The sequence below is a fragment of the Bombina bombina genome, chromosome 4, assembly GCF_027579735.1.
Source record: "Bombina bombina isolate aBomBom1 chromosome 4, aBomBom1.pri, whole genome shotgun sequence".
Lineage (NCBI taxonomy): Eukaryota > Metazoa > Chordata > Amphibia > Anura > Bombinatoridae > Bombina > Bombina bombina.
The window spans coordinates 1,146,462,138-1,146,481,502 of NC_069502.1; the positions used below are offsets into that span (position 1 = coordinate 1,146,462,138).

Here is a 19,365-nt window from a genome sequence, read left to right on the forward strand (position 1 = left end):
ACTTAGAGTAGGCAAAAAGAATGACTGAGGAGTGGAGCTAAGGGAGGAGCTATATAGACAGCTCTGCTGTGGTGCTCTTTGCTACTTCCTGTTAGCAGGAGGATAATATCCCACAAGTAAAGGATGAATCCGTGGACTTGTCGTACCTTATAGAAGAAAATGTAATAATGATGATGATAAGCATCAAGTCAAACCGCTGGTTTTGCAGGTCCACTGTGATTTATATGCCCACATAAGATGTCACCAATTTTTAGTCAGTTATCCACAATAAATAATCCGCTTGACCCTGAAAACGCTCTGCTAGCCACATACCTAAATCAGATCTCAGACACTTGGCCTCCAAGTCCCTTTCTCATCTCCTTACCTTAATATTATCTGGGTATGAAAGAGGTATTTGAATGCAAAAAAATTAAAAAATAATAATAAATAAATAATATAGCTCCTGAGTCCTGACCAGTACACAGCCAGTGATTGGTGGAACTATGCAACAGTTGCTTCTGATGAACAATTTCAGTCTTGCATTATTGGTTCTAGAAAAACTATGTAAATGAGAGGCACCAGCAGAAATCAACTTCCCTGTGAGGGAGGGAGAGAGGGGTTCCAGCCCATTTGAAAGGGCGTCTGAGGACATTTTTCATTTAACAAAATATATTCATACATTTGATGTATAAAAGAGACAAGAATAAATGATGTTCCATAAAATCCAGCTTGTGTGTGACTGGGGGATCCATTACAGAAACACCCAACAAACAGGCTGCAGTTATATGGGGTTTCTGCACAATTGCACTGCCTGACTCATTTCACTGTGAATGGGAATTTTCAGCATCCTGGTGCTTTTTAGTCTTTGGATTATGTTGATAATTATGGAGCCCTGTAAAAATATTTATGGCTGATTTTGACTGGAAAAAATTATTTTTACTACAATTAAGAGTCTATAATTAACAATGTACAATGTATATTGTAATAGGACTGTGATGCCACAATTACACTAGAATGTAGGCTAGTACTGTATTAAATTATAGTGTAAAGTATAGTATAAAACATGGCTGAAATAATATAAGTAGTTTAGAGAATGTTCCTGACTTATCCTGTCTGAGAAAAATCCTTTGATGCATACATGTTCCACTTCAATAGTTTTCCTGATATATACATGTTCCCATCACCATGCATTTCCTTACGCCTAGATTTTGAGTTCTGCGGTAGCCGTCAAAAGCAGCGTTAAGGGGTCCTAATGCTGCTTTTGGCCGCCCGCTGGTATTTAGAGTCAGACAGGAAAGGGTCTAGCGCTCACTTTCCAGCCACTACTTTTCCATACCGCAGATCCCCTTACGCCAATTGCGTATCCTATCTTTTCAATGGGATCTTCCTAACGCCGGTATTTAGAGTCTTGGCTGAAGTGAGCAGTAGACCCTCTACCGACAAGACTCCAGCCGCAGAAAAAAGTCAGTAGTTAAGAGCTTTATGGGTTAACGCCGGTTTATAAAGCTCTTAGCTACTGTGCTCTAAAGTACACTCACACCCATAAACTACCTATGTACCCCTAAACCGAGGTCCCCCCACATCACTGCCACTATAAGAAATATTTTTAACCCCTAATCTGCCGACCGCACACCGCCGCCACCTACATTATCCCTATGAACCCCTAATCTGCTGCCCCTAACATCGCCGACACCTACATAATATTTATTAACCCCTAATCTCCCCCCCCAACGTCACCGCTACCTTACCTACACTTATTAACCCCTAATCTGCTGACCGGACCTCGCCGCTACTCTAATAAATGTATTAACCCCTAAAGCTAAGTCTAACCCTAATCCTAACACCCCCTAAGTTAAATATAATTTTAATCTAACGAAATAAATTAAATATTATTAACTAAAGTCTTCATATTTAAAGCTAAATACTTACCTGTAAAATAAACCCTAATATAGCTACAATATAATGAATAATTATATTGTAGCTATTTTAGGATTTATATTTATTTTACAGGCAACTTTGTATTTATTTAAACTAGGTACAATAGCTATTAAATAGTTATTTACTATTTAATAGCTACCTAGTTAAAATAATTACAAAATTACCTGTAAAATAAATCCTAACCTAAGTTACAATTAAACCTAACACTACACTATCAATAAATAAATTAAATCAATTAACTACAATTACCTACAATTAAATAAACTAAACTAAATTACAAAAAAAACCAAAACACTAAATTACAAAAAATAAAAAAAGATTACAAGAATTTTAAGCTAATTACACGTACTCTAAGCCCCCTAATAAAATAACAAAGCCCCCCAAAATAAAAAAAATTCCCTACCCTAATCTAAATTAAAAAAGTTAACAGCTCTATTACCTTATCAGCCCTTAAAAAGGCTTTTTGCAGGGCACGCCCCAAAGAAATCAGCTCTTTTGCCTGTAAAAACCCCCCACAATACCACCCCCAACATTACAACCCACCACCCACATACCCCTACTCCAACCCAGCCGGGCACCGATGGACCAAAAGAGGGCATCCGGAGCGGCAGAAGTCTTCATCCTATCCGGGCAGAAGAGGACATCCAGACCGGTAGACATCTTCATCCAAGCGGCATCTTCTATCTTCATCCATCCGGAGCAGAGCCATCTTCCAGCCGACGCGGATCCATCCTTCTTCCATGACGCCTAATCGCCGAATGAAGGTTCCTTTAAATGACGTCATCCAAGATGGCGTCCCTCGAATTCCGATTGGCTGATAAGATTCTATCAGCCAATCGGAATTAAGGTAGGAAAAATCTGATTGGCTGATTGAATCAGCCAATCAGATTCAAGTTCAATCGGATTGGCTGATCCAATCAGCCAATCAGATTGAGCTTGCATTCTATTGGCTGTTCCGATCAAAGTTGCCTGTAAAATTTTCCTACCTTAATTCCGATTGGCTGATAGAATCTTATCAGCCAATCGGAATTCGAGGGACGCCATCTTGGATGAGGTCATTTAAAGGAACCTTCATTTGGCGAGTAGGCGTCGTGGAAGAAGGATGGATCCGCGTCGGCTGGAAGAAGATGGCTCCGCTCCAGATGGATGAAGATAGAAGATGCCGCTTGGATGAAGATGTCTACCGGTCCGGATGTCCTCTTCTGCCCGGATAGGATAAAGACTTCTGCCGCTCCGGATGCCCTCTTTTGGTCCATCGGTGCCCGGCTGGGTGAACACGGCTCAAGGTAGGGAGATCTTCAGGGGGGTAGTGTTAGGTTTATTTAAGGGGGGTTTGGGTTAGAATAGGGGTATGTGGGTGGTGGGTTGTAATGTTGGAGGGTGGTATTGTGTTTTTTTACAGGCAAAAGAGCTGATTTCTTTGGGGCATGCCCCGCAAAAAGCCCTTTTAAAGGCTGGTAAGGCAATAGAGCTGTTAACTTTTTTAATTTAGATTAGGGTAGGGAATTTTTTTTATTTTGGGGGGCTTTGTTATTTTATTAGGCGGCTTAGAGTATGTGTAATTAGCTTAAAATTCTTGTAATCTTTTTTTATTTTTTGTAATTTAGTGTTTGTTTGTTTTTTAAATTTAGTTTAGTTTATTTAATTGTAGGTACTTGTAGTTAATTGATTTAATTTATTTATTGATAGTGTAGTGTTAATTGTAAGTTAGGTAATTTTGTAATTATTTTAACTAGGTAGCTATTAAATATTAAATAACTATTTAATAGCTATTGTACCTAGTTTAAATAAATACAAAGTTGCCTGTAAAATAAATATAAATCCTAAAATAGCTACAATATAATTATTCGTTATATTGTAGCTATATTAGGGTTTATTTTACAGGTAAGTATTTAGCTTTAAATAGGAAGACTTTAGTTAATAATATTTAATTTATTTTGTTATATTAAAATTATATTTAACTTAGGGGGTGTTAGGGTTAGGGTTAGACTTAGCTTTAGGGGTTAATACATTTATTAGAGTAGCGGCAAGGTCCGGTCGGCAGATTAGGGGTTAATAAGTGTAGGTAAGGTAGCGGCGACATTGGGGGGGGCAGATTAGGGGTTAATAAATATAATATAGGTGTCGGCGAATGTTGGGGGCAGCAGATTAGGGGTTCATAAGTATAATGTAGGTTGCAGCGGTGTACGGAGCGGCAGATTAGGGGTTAATAATATAATGCAGGTGTCAGGGATAGCGGGGGCGGCAGATTAGTGGTTAATAAGTGTAAGGTTAGGGGTGTTTAGACTCTGGGTTTATGTTAGGGTGTTAGGTGCAGACTTAGAAACTGTTTCCCCATAGGAAACAATGGGGCTGCATTAGGAGCTGAACGCTGCTTTTTTGCAGGTGTTAGTTTTTTTTCAGCCCAAACTGCCCCATTGCTTCCTATGGGGGAATCGTGCACAAGCACGTTTTTCCAGTTAGCCGCTACCGTAAGCAACGCTGGTATTGAGAGTTGAAGTGGCGGTAAATATGCCTGTACGCTCCCTTTTTGGAGCCTAACGCAGCCCTTCAGAGAACTCAAAATACCAGCGTTGTTTAGAAGCAGCGCTAGGAAAAAAAACATGCGTAGCTAACGCACCCCTTTGGCCGCAAAACTCTAAATCTAGGTGTTAGTGATCCTGTCTGAGCAGTGTCATATGATATATACATGTTCCCATCACCATGCATGTCCTTAGTTTTTTTGTCTGAGCAGCATCATATGATATAAACATGTTCCCTTCCAAATGTATGTTCTAAGAGATCCTATCTGAACAATATTATATGATATATACATATTTTCTACCCCATGCATGTCCTTAGTGATCCTATCTGAGCAGCTTCATATGATTTTGTACTTGTTCCTTTCCCATAAATGTCCTAAGTGATCCTATCTGAGCAGCTTCATATGATGTTGTACTTGCTCCTTTCCCATATATAACCTTAGTGAGCCTATCTAAGCAGCTTCATATGATTTGTACATGTTCCTTTCCCATATATGACCTTAGTGATCCTATATGAGCAGCTTCATATGTGTACATGTTCCTTTCCCATATATGTCCTTATGATCCTATCTGAGCAGCTTCATATGCTGTGTACATGTTCCTTTCCCATATATATCCTTATGATCATATCTGAGCAGCTTCATATGATGTTGTACTTGTTCCTTTCCCATATATAACCTTAGTGATCCTATCTGAGCAGCTTCATATGATGTGTACATGCCCCTTTCCCATATATCTCCTAAGTGGTCCTATCTGAGCAGCTTCATATTATGTGTACATTTTCCTTTCCCATATATGACCTTAGTGATCCTATATGAGCAGCTTCATATGTGTACATGTTCCTTTCCCATATATGTCCTTATGATCCGAGCTGAGCAGCTTCATATGATGTGTACATGTTCCTTTCCTATATATGTCCTTAGTGATCCTATATGAGCAGCTTCATATGTGTACATGTTCCTTTCCTATATATGTCCATATCAACCTATCTGAGCAGCTTCATATGATGTGTACATGTTCCTTTCCTATATATGTCCTAAGTGATCCTATCTGAGCAGCTTCATATGGTGTGCACTGCACATGTTCCTTTCCCATATATGTCCTTAGTGATCCTATCTGAGCAGCTTCATATGATGTGTACATGTTCCTTTCCCATATATGTCCTAAGTGATCCTATCTGAGCAGCTTCATATGATGTGCACATGTTCATTTTCCATATATGTCCTTAGCGATCCTATCTGAGCAGCTTCATATGATGTGTACATGTTCCTTTCCCATATGTGACCTTAGTGATCCTATCTGAGCAGCTTCATATGATGTGTACATGTTCCTTTCCCATATGTCCTTATGATCCTATCTGAGCAGCTTCATATGATGTGTACATGTTCCTTTCCCATATGTGACCTTAGTTATCCTATCTGAGCAGCTTCATATGAGGTGTACATGTTCCTTTCCCATATATGTCCTTAGTGATCCTATCTGAGCAGCTTCATATGATGTGCACATGTTCCTTTCCCATATATTTACTTAGTGATCCTATCTGAGCAGCTTCATATGATGTGTACATGTTCCTTTCCCATATATATCCTTATGATCCTATCTGAGCAGCTTCATATGATGTGTACATGTTCCTTTCCCATATATGACCTTAGTGATCCTATCTGAGCAGCTTCATATGATGTGCACATGTTCCTTACCCATATATGTCCTTAGTGATCCTATCTGAGCAGCTTCATATGTGTACATGTTCTTTTCTCATATATGTCCTCAGTGATCCTATCTGAGCAGCTTCATATGATGTGTGTATGTTCCTTTCCCATATATGACCTTAGTGATCCTATCTGAGCAGCTTTATATGATGTGTGCATGCTCCTTTCCCATATATGACCTTAGTGAGCCTATCTGAGCAGCTTCATATGATGTGTACATGTTCCTTTCCCATATATGTCCTTAGTGATCCTATATGAGCAGCTTCATATGATGTGTACATATTCCTTTCCCATACAGTATCTCACAAAAGTGAGTACACCCCTCACATTTTTGTAAATATTTTATTATATCTTTTCATTTGACAACACTGAAGAAATGACACTTTGCTACAATGTAAAGTAGTTAGTGTACATACTGTATAACAGTGTAAATTTGCTGTCCCCTCAAAATAACTCAACACACAGCCAATAATGTCTAAACTGTTGGCAACAAAAGTGAGTACAATCCTAAGTGGAAATGTCTGTATTGCCGAGGGGTCTAACCACTTGGTTTTGTAAATTCTCTGGTAAGGAGTCAATATTTGTTAAAGAAACATTTAAATTGTGTATTAGATAGGTTCTGCAGTGAATATTGTTCCTTGGCACATTGTGTTACTAAAACTTCCTTGCATACTTTGAACTTAGGACTTTTATGGGCTTTCCATCTTTTAAGAGTTATATTCCTAATCACTAGTATTATAGTATTAATCAGATCATTCTCTCTGCATTGCTCTGAGTATTTAACTAAGAAGAAGACATGTTGTGCCTGGATTTCAAAATTTATTAAAAGTACATTCTTAATCCAGTAGTTAACTTGTGTCTAGAGTTGCAGGATGCTAGGACAAAACCAGAAATAATGTAGAATATCTGCCTTATCTGAGCAACACTTAGGACAATTTTGTTTGGTTCCATACCATCTATTTAAACTTGAAATAGTTATGTATGTCTTATTTATTAGCTTAAAATGTGATTCCCTTCATGTTGTTGGGACCCAATGTTTGTTACTTAATCTGCAGGTATCCTGTAACTCTGATATCTCTAACCTTGGAAACTTTTTGCCATTTATCCTTGATTTCCTCCAAGTGTTTTAGGTTCTGATGAGAATTAATCAGATTATAAAAAGACGAAATTGAACAACTACCAGCCTTTTATAAATTAATTCTATTCCTTAGGGCTTCCAAAGACCAATTTGGGCTATGTTTTATTTGTAAATCGTTATTGTAGTGCCTAATCTGTGTGTAGTGTCTAATCTGTAAGAAAGTAAAAAAGTCTTTCTTAGTCAAATCATACTGTCTAGCTATGTTAGCATATGTATTTGTTACAAAATCCTGTGTTAACAGTTGTGTAATATATATTGGACCTTTCTGCTGCCACTGCTTAAACACTGCATATGAATACCCTGGATTAAATTCTGAGTTCCCCAGGATAGTAAGAAATTCTGTACAATAGGGGTTAATATCGACCTCCTTACCAAATTTTTGCCATGCCAAAATTATATTTTTGAATACAACCATGTTCGCTATTTTATTTGGGAGTTTATTTATAGGACAATGTAATATTGCCTGCAAATTGAATGGTGCTATTATATTAGTTTCGCATTGTAAAAAGGAAACATGTTGTGCCGTGATCCAATCTATGGCATACTTAATTAGTGTTGCTAAGTTGTAAGATTTAATATCAGGAAAGGCTAAACCTGCCACTATTTTAGGACGCATCAATTTGTTCAATGCTAATCTTGGTCTTTTGCCGTTCCAGATGAATCTTGTGCATGTTTGGTTAAACAGCACCAAGTCATTTTTGAGTTGAGTAATAAGGGAATATTCTGAAGGAAATATAATAGCTTTGGGAATAAAATAGTTTTGATCAGCATTATTTGTGCTGACAACGATGTTGGAAGATTCATCCAGTGTGACAATTTCTGTTTGCATTCAACAAAAAAACTAGGAAAATTTAAATCTTACCACTCTTGAGGGTTCTTGGATAAAATAATTCCCAGGTATTTTATTTGAGAGACTTCTTTAAAAGGAAGAAACATTGGTAAACTGATTGGTTTACTTAACCATAATAATTCTGACTTCCCTATATTGATGGTGTAACCTGAAATAGTGCCAAATATATGGGTAGCAGATAATAATTTGGGAAGAGATTATTTTAATAATAACAAACAGTCAGGTGAGTGCTAAGCAAATTGAGAATGGTTATTTAAGGAGAATAAAAATATATGACACGTTAAATAACATGTACTATATGAAATAAAAAAATAAACACTTTAAAGTGTAGAAAGACAAATTTCATAAAAACAATATACCTTGCAAGGTAATTAATAACATTTTTATAAAAAACAACAATATGCTAGGACCAAGTGTAAATAAAACAACCATGCGATATTAGAGGTGCACCTCTTAATGTTATTGCTGTACAAGCCTCTTAAATGTCTCCATATACGGTGACAGTAAATAAAAGTACCTTAATAGATCAGAAACCCAAATATTCCTTTTGGGTAGATATGCGGTTAAGCAAACAAACACCGCTAGTATAAACGAGAAGGCTGGAAAAAGGCCAATATGGTTCCAAATCACGTGACTGGGTAAGCAATACGTGATTGGATATGATCGTGGGTTGCATGCTTCAATCCAAAGAGTGGGATATGTGAAAAGATAAATAGCTGTGCCAGCTCACAATCCAAGTCTTGGGATTGGTAAATAGCGATGAGTTGAAATTTCCAACAGATAGGCGTCTGTATATGCTGGGTTTCCAACCAACAGCTTCTGTATATGCTGTAATTCAAACAGACAGTGTCTGTATCTACTGGATTCTAAACAGACAGCGTCTGAATATGATGTTTCCCACAAACAGCGTCTGTGTGTATTAGATGGGCAACTTGTATGTATTACGATGTGGAGTCTTCCAACAGACAGCGTCTGTGTATAACGATGTGGAGGCTTCCAACAGACAGCGTCTGTTCAAATGAGTAGAACTGCGAGATCCTGCCAGTCACTAGATGTAACGTGATCTGTGCCGAGGACTGCTTAATACAGTAAAATTAAATGTTCCAATAGATATACACAAATGAATAACAGTGAACTCTCTACCAGTTTCGGCCCAGGTGGCCTTTATCAAGATCTTTATCAAGAGATTCTTTTAAACCACTTAAGTATATCAACAAATTGTCTGCATATAACGAGAGGACAAACTTTTGACCACCAACTTGTATACCGGATAAAATTTGCCTCAGCAATATCGCCAGTGGCTCTAGTGAGATATTAAAAAGCAGAGGCGAGATAGGGCACCCTTGACGAGTCCCTCTCTGCAGAATAAATCTGTCTGTGACAGTGCCATTGAGAATGATTGCAGAGGTCGGATTATAATATAGCAAATTAATGATTTTGATGAAATTACCCTGAAAACCAAATTTCTCTAATACAGCAAACAAATGATCTCAGTTTATATAGTTGAACGCTTTTTCAGCGTCGACTGTCAAAATCGCTGCATCCAACATCCCATCCTGTTTTCTTTTTATTTAATTCCACAAACATTCTAAAACCAACAATGTTTTCTGAATGTTCTTGAAAGGATTTCTACCCGGCATAAAACCGGCTTGATTTTCATGAATGATTTCTTTGAGATATGGTTTTAATCTATTAGCAATTATGGAGGTTAGAAGCTTATAGTAAATATTGAGTAATGAAATTGGCCAGTATGAAGAAGGATTTTAAGGATCTTTACCCTTTTTGAGAATAAGTGAGATGTTGGATGCGGCTAAACAGGTATTAACCTGGCTGTAATAGTTGTTATAGAAATTTTGTAGCACGGGAGTAATTTGTTATGTCAATATTTTATAAAACCCCGGGGCAGCATATCAGGACCAGGGGCTTTATTAAATTTGAGGACCTTTATCCCATCTGTGATTTCTTTTACAGTTATAGGATTATTAAGATTTTCAATGTCCTCTGTAGATATTCTGGGTAATTTCCCCATGTTCCAGAAAGCGGTTTTTGCTTCTGAATCATGCTTCTCGGCTGTGTAGAATTTCCTGTAAAAATCTGCAAATTTCTTTTTAATTTAAGCATTAGATGTGTATCTATTCAATCCGGATTTAATTGCAGCAATATGGTTATTATTTCTTTGTTGTGTAATAGTGGCTAAATATTTAGCTGATCTGCCTCTGAATCCTCCATATAATCTTTTTGTGATTTCAAGTTTATGTATTTATCCCAAAAATATTTTGTATAGTTTGCAAGGTATGCATTAAAACTATTTTTGACTGCATTTGAAAGTTGTATTTCCCATTGTTTGCTTTTTTTTAAAACATTTCACATAAATAGGCCTTAATGTCTACCCTCACTACTGCCTTACCATAGCTCGGAAATCACACACTCATCCTCAGCCCTGGCATACTCCTCTGACACGGTACCTACGCAGATGTTCACGTACTGCTGAGCGGCACTGGAGAAAATCTCGGAGTTCAGCTGATTTTCTTCATTACAAATTCATTTAGAACTCCTACTATTCTGCCCTTAATTTCCATAACCAACACTACTTCTCTACTCTTATCTCTAATCTTTCTTCAAACCCAAAACGTCTGTTCTCAACTTTAAATACTCTTCTCCGCCCTCCCCCACCTCCTAATACAACTTCTCTGTCAGCTCAAGACTTTGCCAGCCACTTCATTTACAAAATCGACTCCATCAGAAACGAAATCAGCTCTCAACATAATTCCATTCTCTCACCCCCTCAAATGCTCTCAATCAACCACAACCCACATAACCTTAAACTTAGCTCATTCTCCCGTTACTGAGGAAGAAGTTTCCGCACTTATACTGCAATCTCACCTCCCCTATCCCCTCACAGCTACTCCCCTCCCTCTCTGCTACCATTACCCCTATACTCACACACATTTTCAACCTCTCCCTCAGCACCGGTATATTTCCCTTATCTCTGAAACATGCACTAGTCACACCTATCCTCAAAAAACCTTCCCTTGATCCTACCTCCCCATCCAACTACTGCCCTATTTCCCTCCTCCCTCTTGCCTCAAAGCTTCTTGAAAAACTAGTATATGCACGCCTATCCCATTTCCTTACATCAAACTCCCTCCTTGCCCCACTGCAATCTGGATTTCGTCCCCATCACTCCACAGAGACAGCAATTGTTAAGGTTACCAATGACCTACTTACAGCAAAATCAAAAGGCCACTTTTCTCTGCTTATCCTCCTTGATCTGTCCGCAGCCTTTGACACTGTTGACCACCTTCTTTTGCTCCAAACCTTTCAATCCTTCGGCATCTGTGACACAGCCCTCTCGTGGCTCTCTTCCTACCTGTCAAACCGTACCTTTAGTGTAGCCTTCTCTGGGGCCTCCTCTGCCCCGTCACCACTTTCTGTCGGAGTAGCGCAAGGCTCTGTCCTCGGTCCTCTTCTCAATCTACACGTCATCATTAGGTTCCCTAATAAAGTCCCACGGTTTCCAATATCATTTGTATGCCGACGACACCCAAATCTACTTCTCTGCACCAGACCTATCTCCTTCCTTGCTAACCTGTGTCACTAACTGTCTTTCTCACATCTCTTCCTGGATGTCCTCTCACTACGTCAAGCTAAATCTCTCCAAAACTGAGCTCCTTATTTTCCCCCCTTCTTCCAAAATCTCCACCCCCAATCTCTCTATAACTGTCGACAACTCCATCATTACCCCTACCCCGCATGCCGATGTCTTGGGGTCACATTCGACTCAGATCTTTCTTTCACTCCTCACATTCAGTCCTTGGCTAAAGCCTGCCACTTCCACCTTAAAAACATCTCTAAAATTAGACACTTCCTTACACAAGACACAACTAAGATTTGAATCCACTCTCTCATTCTTTCCAGCCTCGATTACTGCAACTCTGTCCTCTCTGGTCTCCCCACCTGCTGCCTAGCTCCTTTACAATCCATAATGAATGCCTCTGCCAGGCTTATCTTCCTTACACGTCGCTCTTCATCTGCTGCACCTCTCTGCCAATCCCTTCAATGGCTTCCTCTTGCCTCTAGGATCAAACACAAAATTCTCACTCTGACATACAAAGCCCTCAACTGCACTGCTCCCCCCTATATCTTAGACCTTGTCTCTAGATACTCTCCCTCCTGTCCCCTTCGTTCTGCTCATGACCTCCTACTCTCCTCCTCTCTTTTCACCTCATCACACTCCCATTTACAGGACTTCTCCAGACTGGCTCCCATCTTGTAGAACTCTCTGCCTCGCTCCACAAGACTATCTTCTAGTTTTAAAAGCTTCAAGTGCTCCCTAAAGACTCTACAGTTCAGGGATGCATACAACCTACGCTAACCTTTCTTTATACCAGTTCCTCTCCTCCATTGCTATCCCCTGAACCCTTAGAATATAAGCCTAAGAGTCCAACTGTTTGTAGATCACCTTCTTCAGAGCTGACTACAACAGTGCAACTCTTGGCAGGGCCCTCTACCCATTTGATCCCTATAATTGTTTTGTTGTACTCCCCCTTTGTTTATAGCGCTGCAGAATCTGTTGGCGCTCTACAAATAACCGATAATAATAATAATGTGTACATGTTACTTTCTCATATATGTCCTTAGTGATCCTATGTGAGCAGCTTCATATGTGTACCTGTTCATTTCTCATATATGTCCTTATGATCCTATCTGAGCATCTTCATATGTGTACATGTTCATTTCTCATATATGTCCTCATGATCCTATCTGAGCAGCTTCATATGTGTACATGTTCATTTCTCATATATGTCCTTATGATCCTATCTGAGCAGCTTCATATGTGTACATGTTCATTTCTCATATATGTCCTTATGATCCTATCTGAGCAGCTTCATATGTGTACATGTTCATTTCTCATATATGTCCTTATGATCCTATCTGAGCAGCTTCATATGTGTACATGTTCATTTCTCATATATGTCCTTATGATCCTATCTGAGCAGCTTCATATGTGTACATGTTCATTTCTCATATATGTCCTCATGATCCTATCTGAGCAGCTTCATATGTGTACATGTTCATTTCTCATATATGTCCTTATGATCCTATCTGAGCAGCTTCATATGTGTACATGTTCATTTCTCATATATGTCCTTATGATCCTGAGCAGCTTCATATCATATGTGTACATGTTCATTTCTCATATATGTCCTTATGATCCTACCTGAGCAGCTTCATATGTGTACATGTTCCATTCCACATGCATGATGCATGTCCCTATCCTATGTGAATATAACTCCATGTACCTCAACTTTCATATTGTTCGAAATGACCTGGTCTTTCATGTGTTTCGTTTTTCTCTAAGACAAATTGGAAAGAACATAACGTCTCCAGAAGTAAAATCTCCGCGTTTAGGAAAGTATTCCTTACATGGCCTGTTGCTCACATACCAGATCCCCATCTGCTGTCACACATCACTACCGTTACTAATAATAGCGATGAGTTAGTAGGTGGAAATTGCAATGTAACACAACCATAGTAAATTTGTATACAGAAGTACAGCTATGTGTGATCACAGGCCAGTGACGAGGGCTGCGTTCCAAAACACTGCTCCCATATTATTCCAATAAGAAAGACACATGTTGAAATATCGTCACTTATTCATTATGTAACATGGCGAGTTTAGCTATTAGTAATATAAAGCTGACTGAACACATACAATAAGGTCTTATTAAGCGGAATCATTTGAAGCGTGTCTCCTGTTCCTTAGTGACCCTGAGCAGGATGTGTACATTTTCTCTTCCTCCTCCTATCCCAGCAATCTCCTCCTCTATATCCTTGCTGCGCTGTCTCCTGCTGACGTGTCTGCCTTTCTCTGCTCATGCTCCCACTCTGCTCCATCCACAGGACACTGCCATCCTGCTGCTGACATGGCTGAAGCCAGATCCCATGTATACCTCCTGCTCTTATTTGCACATCTCACCAGCTGCAGCACCGCACAAGACCGCAGATTCTCTGACCTGAAGCGGTGCGGGGACGAGGAATGTAGCAGTGAGTACCACTCATGGGAGACCAGGGTGACTGCTGGGGGTGTGGGGTACTCAGACCACCTCCCACCTGTGAGCCACTTCTCACTAGTTATAGTGATATTTAGTTGCTATAAAGCTGTTATATATTGTGTCTGCATGTTGTATATTAGTTGTGTCTTACCCCCAAGTACACTTTTATTTAACCCCCTGGCTGCCAAAGATGGCTGATATAAAAAAAAATGCGTTGTATCCCCATTTGGCTGCGGAAAGGGTTGATGCCTAGTGCAGTTATACTTTTGCTGTGGTGATTTGCATCATACATGGTTACAGATTATTAACACTACTGCATACTGTAATATATTTGTACAATGATATAGCTAGTCTATCTGTAAAAAATATTATTATCTTGTTAACCCCAAGCAATGGGGGCTTCCATATTGGAGGGGGTTGTTGCATCTTGCTGCCTTTGTTTACATTCCTTATTGTTACCGTATAGTTGCTGGTTGCCTTTGTCCTAATGAACACAAGTTGTAAAGCTTAATGACTTTATAGCCCTTGTACAGTAAGGTCATATTCTTGTGTTTTTAAATCACACCTCATATTTAAACATATATTTAATAACATTATGTTACTACAGAGGCCTGTAAATATCTTACTACTTTAACAGAAAATGGTTTACAAAACTGAACAATCAGACTATATAAATCTAATGTAACCTGTATTTCTTATTGTATAGATCACACCATGTTGCAATAAAATAAAAATAAATGCAGTGTCCTTAGGGTTCATAAACCTTTTTTTCAGGAGGTCATGACTTTAGGCCATGTCAGATTTTACTCCTTCAGTCCTAGGGTTATTGGTATGCATGGTATGCTAAACCATTTTTTGTTTTCACTAATGTCTGTGTACATTAAACTACCAGGGTGCTGAGCCACAATTATATGTATAAATACCAGGGACATTTAATAAATATTCTAGCTGTTCCTGCTTTATATATATATATTCCTAGTTTGCATTACCTGTCTCTTCTTTATTTACTGTACCCCCTCCCTATAGAATGCTGACAAATCTGTTGGCTCATTATAGATAAATTACATTTTATATACGTATGTATGTGTGTGTGTGTATATATATATATATATATATATATATATATATATATATATATATAATATACAGTATAAGGAATATGTAATGTATGACCCGTTAAACCCAATAAGATATATACTTTGAATCTATGAATAGTACAAATAAATAACATACTATAAATACATAAAGGCACTTTCGGCCACTAATGAGTTATGAGACATTTGTTATAGTTAAAGTTGCCATACAATCTTTTCCATGGTTTTCATATATTTAAAACAATAATAATTCAGGTGTTTGTGGAGGTCAGTGTAATTAGTACGCTTTAAAACAGTGTTGTTGTTTGTTTATTGCTGCCGCATGTTGTTTTCTGATCGGTTCCATACTTATTCTCCCTCATTTCCAGTGCTGATGTCCTGGGGTATTGCTTTGGAAGACTTCACAGGTCCAGATTGTCGTTTTTTAAATTTTAAGAAGAATGAGCAAGTATATGTATATTACAAACTGGCAGGAAAATCATCAGATCTTTGGGCAGGGACAGTAAGTATTATCTTAATAAAAACCTACTCAGAAAGATCTTTGTAATAATATGTATGTGTATATTTTTTGTTTAATATTTTGTCATTACTGTATTTCCATGGGAAGATTGTTTCATGAAAATAACTTAAAGGGAACTGCAAAATATTTATTTCATGATTCAGAAAGAATAAGTAATTTTAAATAGCTTTCTAAATTACTTCTATTATAACATTTTGCTTTATTCTCTTGGTATCTTTTTTTGAAGGCGCAGTAATGCACTACTGTGAGATAGCTAAACACATTCAGTGAGCCAATGGCAAGAGGCATATATGTGCAGCCACCAATCAGCGGTTGTTTAAAATTGTATGCTCTGTCTGACCCATGATAGTTTAATTTTGATTGTACTGGCCCTTTAAAAGTTAAAAGCTGCTTGTTTAAATTTTGGAACCTGTCTCTTTTTTTAAATGTTACTGTGAAACAGGGCGTGACTGTTTACAAGTATTATTTTGAAGATCTGCTGTTCTCCATTGAACTGAGAGGGGAGAAATACATGGGGAAGGTATTTACTAAATAAATGCTAGATAGAATGATTAGCAAAGAGTAGGCTGAGAATAATATGCAGGTGTTTATTTTTTTAAAATTTGTTAGTTGTGTAATTATTCAAATAAATTGAAGATGTTAGTATCCATAAAGAAGTGTGGCCATGTTTTAACCTAAGTTTCCTTCTCTGCTGAGGCCAATGGGTGACTAGCGTGTTTAACCAATGACAGTGTGGAATATAGCAATGTGAGGTCTGACGACTGCACATCCACTTCTAACAGGAATTGGAAATCCCACAATTTTTCAGAATGAAATTACAGGAAAGGTGTCAAAGTAAATCTTAAAAGTATACTGCAAAGTTGTTTTACTACATATAATTATACATTTTATATTACAATCTCTGTCTAGTGCCAAATTAGGGGGAAAAGGCTATTCTTTCCTAGAAATGTTGTTTATAGGGTTTGTTTTTTTTGCGGGGCATTTTGAGGTAATTTAGGTTATCCTTGGCAAGCAAGGTTTAATTATGTAATCTCAAGCTAAAACTGATAGGGTTCTTGGTAATTATTGAAATTTGTAATGTTACTGAATGTAACGCAATTCAGGTCTTAATTAGTAAAATGATTGATAGGCCAGGTAGAACAACTAAAATATTATATGAGATGAAGACCTTTAGCATAGAAGTATTGTTACAGTCACCTGTTTATGTACTGTATATAAATAAACACGTTGGAGTAGATTTAACAAGCAGAAGATGCTGAAATCTACCCCCAAAGTTTCCAGCTTGCCGGAAAGTTAAGTTAAGAAGCAGCGGCCCCTTTATATGTTTAGCAGTGTTTTTTTGCTTTCCTGCATTTACTATAGATTTAGATATTGATTGGGAATCTGCAAGGATGCTTGTTTGAGTGTATGGGATGGAAGTTCAAAATATTTTCAAAAGAACAAAGCTCCTCAGATGACCATATAGAGCCAAGTTGGGAACAGGACATAAAGAATATAATATGCATACACCTCACTGACGAGCCCCAATGAAGGCCGAAACAATCTTCTGGGGTTGCTGTGTTCCTTGTTCAGAGAGGAATTGCCTTATATATCGGTGCTGGACTGACCGTAATAGGCGGGATCAGACTGATATACTACAGGAAAGTTCTTCTCTGTGAAAAGCATTACTGGGCTAAAAAGATGCTGCAACCAGGTGGTAAATCACCATTGAGCTGGTTGTTTGTTTCTGTGAGTGCGCTTCTCTTTGTGTTTATAAAGAATATAATAGTCAGAATTAAACTTCCATTATTCAGATGCTATTTTATGTGATTCACCAAATTTGATAATAAAGTGCACAAGTCTTGGATACTACAATAGGCAAACATATGTGTACCACCATGAAAGACCTCGACATGTCATTCAATGCCAAGCCCTCGCCTCAGGCCATAGTTTTCAAACGTGGCAGAGTCTCAGGACAATTATGTTAGGGGACAAGTGGGGAAAACTCATGACTGTCCCATAATTAAAAATGTCTAAAACGTGTACCTGTCTAATTTAAATTCCAATGTGGCATATTCCAAATAATAACTTTTCTCATGCAGATGTCTGTCCTATCACAGAGCATGTGAACCTTTATCAGAAGTGTTCTGCAAGAACGAGTCTAGTCCACTTTACAGAAATGTCATATTTGTTTCCCCTTATAGGATTACGACATTGTAAATACAATTTCCTAATGTGAGGTTTGTCCTGAAGCCGGCTAGTGAGTTTACATATGTTTGCCTTTTTATGGAGATAACTTATAGCGTCCTCTTCTTAGACTTTTTTTTGTATTTCATACATTTTAAATGTATCTTAAGAGGAGAATAAATGTGTTTTTGTTTGTTGGTTTGACAAATTTTTATATCCCTTAATGACAGTGAGCTCTGCAACTCATTCCAAAGCCAAGCATTACAGCCGGAGGCTAAAACGGCATAAACATTTTGAGAGTGAATAGTATAAAATGTTGAATTATGTGTAGTGAAATTAAACCAAACATTTTTGCATTGTACTTTCCTTTCATTATTTATTTTATCCTCTTTTCCTGTAATTTAATTCTGAAAATTGTAGGCTTTCCAATTACTGTTAAAAGTGTAGACTCCAGACTTAAAGGGACATTATACACTACATTTTTCTTTGCATAAATGTGTTGTAGATGATCCATTTATATAGCCCATCTGGGAGTGTTTTTGTAAAAATGTATAGTATGCTTATTTTTAAATAACATTGTGCTGATTTTCAGACTCTTAACTAACCAGTCCAAGCACCAAAGTTTTAGATGTATACAGACTTCAGACTGCTTCTGTTTGTATAATGGATCTTTTCGTATGCAGGGCAGGGGGGTAGGTTCTGCTATCAGCCCCCTTCAGTGGGTGTCCCAGGCTAATCTCATCAACAGTGCTAACAGTGGGAGCTTCTAAGTACGTTTTTAAAAGGTTTTATACTGGATTTTTAGATCAGTATCTGTGCATATTCTTCTTTATAGTGGTGTCTATTACATGCAGTTAAATAAAAATTGGTGTATACCGCTCCTTAGAATATAAAAAATATAGTCGAAAAAGTACATTCTTTAATTTGTTAGACTTGCAACCCTTTAATACAAAGGGCAAGATTTATCAATCTGCGAACAGACAGGATCCACATGTTGTGAACCTATCCGGATTTGATTGCAGATTGGGGGGCGCATTTGTTCCTTATATTTCCATTGCATGGGGGAGCACCCCCTACCCTCACAAAATTGGTTAGACCGAGCAAATGAATCTGGGGTGATTTTTTTTTCCGCCAATTCCAAATTTTCAAGAGGGTTTATGAAGCAGTGGTTTAAACCGCTGCTTCATAAATATCAGTTGCAGACTCAAATGAGTGATCCCGCAACCGATAGCGGCATTCAGCTCATGATAAATCGTGCCCTTTGTGTTTAACCCCATGCATAAATAATTTTCTAAAGGATTGTGATTGACCCCATTGTTTTAAGGGTTAGTGGTGTGAACATGATTTTATTTGTTATTTTTTATGTTTTGCATTAGATTGTCCATTCGGGCAG

The 19,365-nt window shown here is 37.9% G+C and overlaps 1 protein-coding gene across 3 annotated transcripts in view; it reads left to right on the forward strand.

The window, feature by feature from the left end:
• The first annotated feature begins 13,867 nt into the window (after nt 1–13,867).
• The window catches only part of MIA3 (MIA SH3 domain ER export factor 3), a 220,057-nt gene continuing 214,559 nt past the window's right edge, over nt 13,868–19,365 (forward strand). Inside the window, exons 1-2 of one of the 3 annotated variants that reach the window (XM_053712522.1) lie at nt 13,868–14,184; nt 15,655–15,788. In XM_053712522.1, coding sequence (XP_053568497.1) covers nt 14,064–14,184; nt 15,655–15,788 — 255 coding nt within the window. In that variant the 5' untranslated portion in view covers nt 13,868–14,063. The remainder of the gene's footprint in view (nt 14,185–15,654; nt 15,789–19,365) is intronic. The other 2 variants (XM_053712523.1, XM_053712521.1) reach the window with 2 other exon arrangements.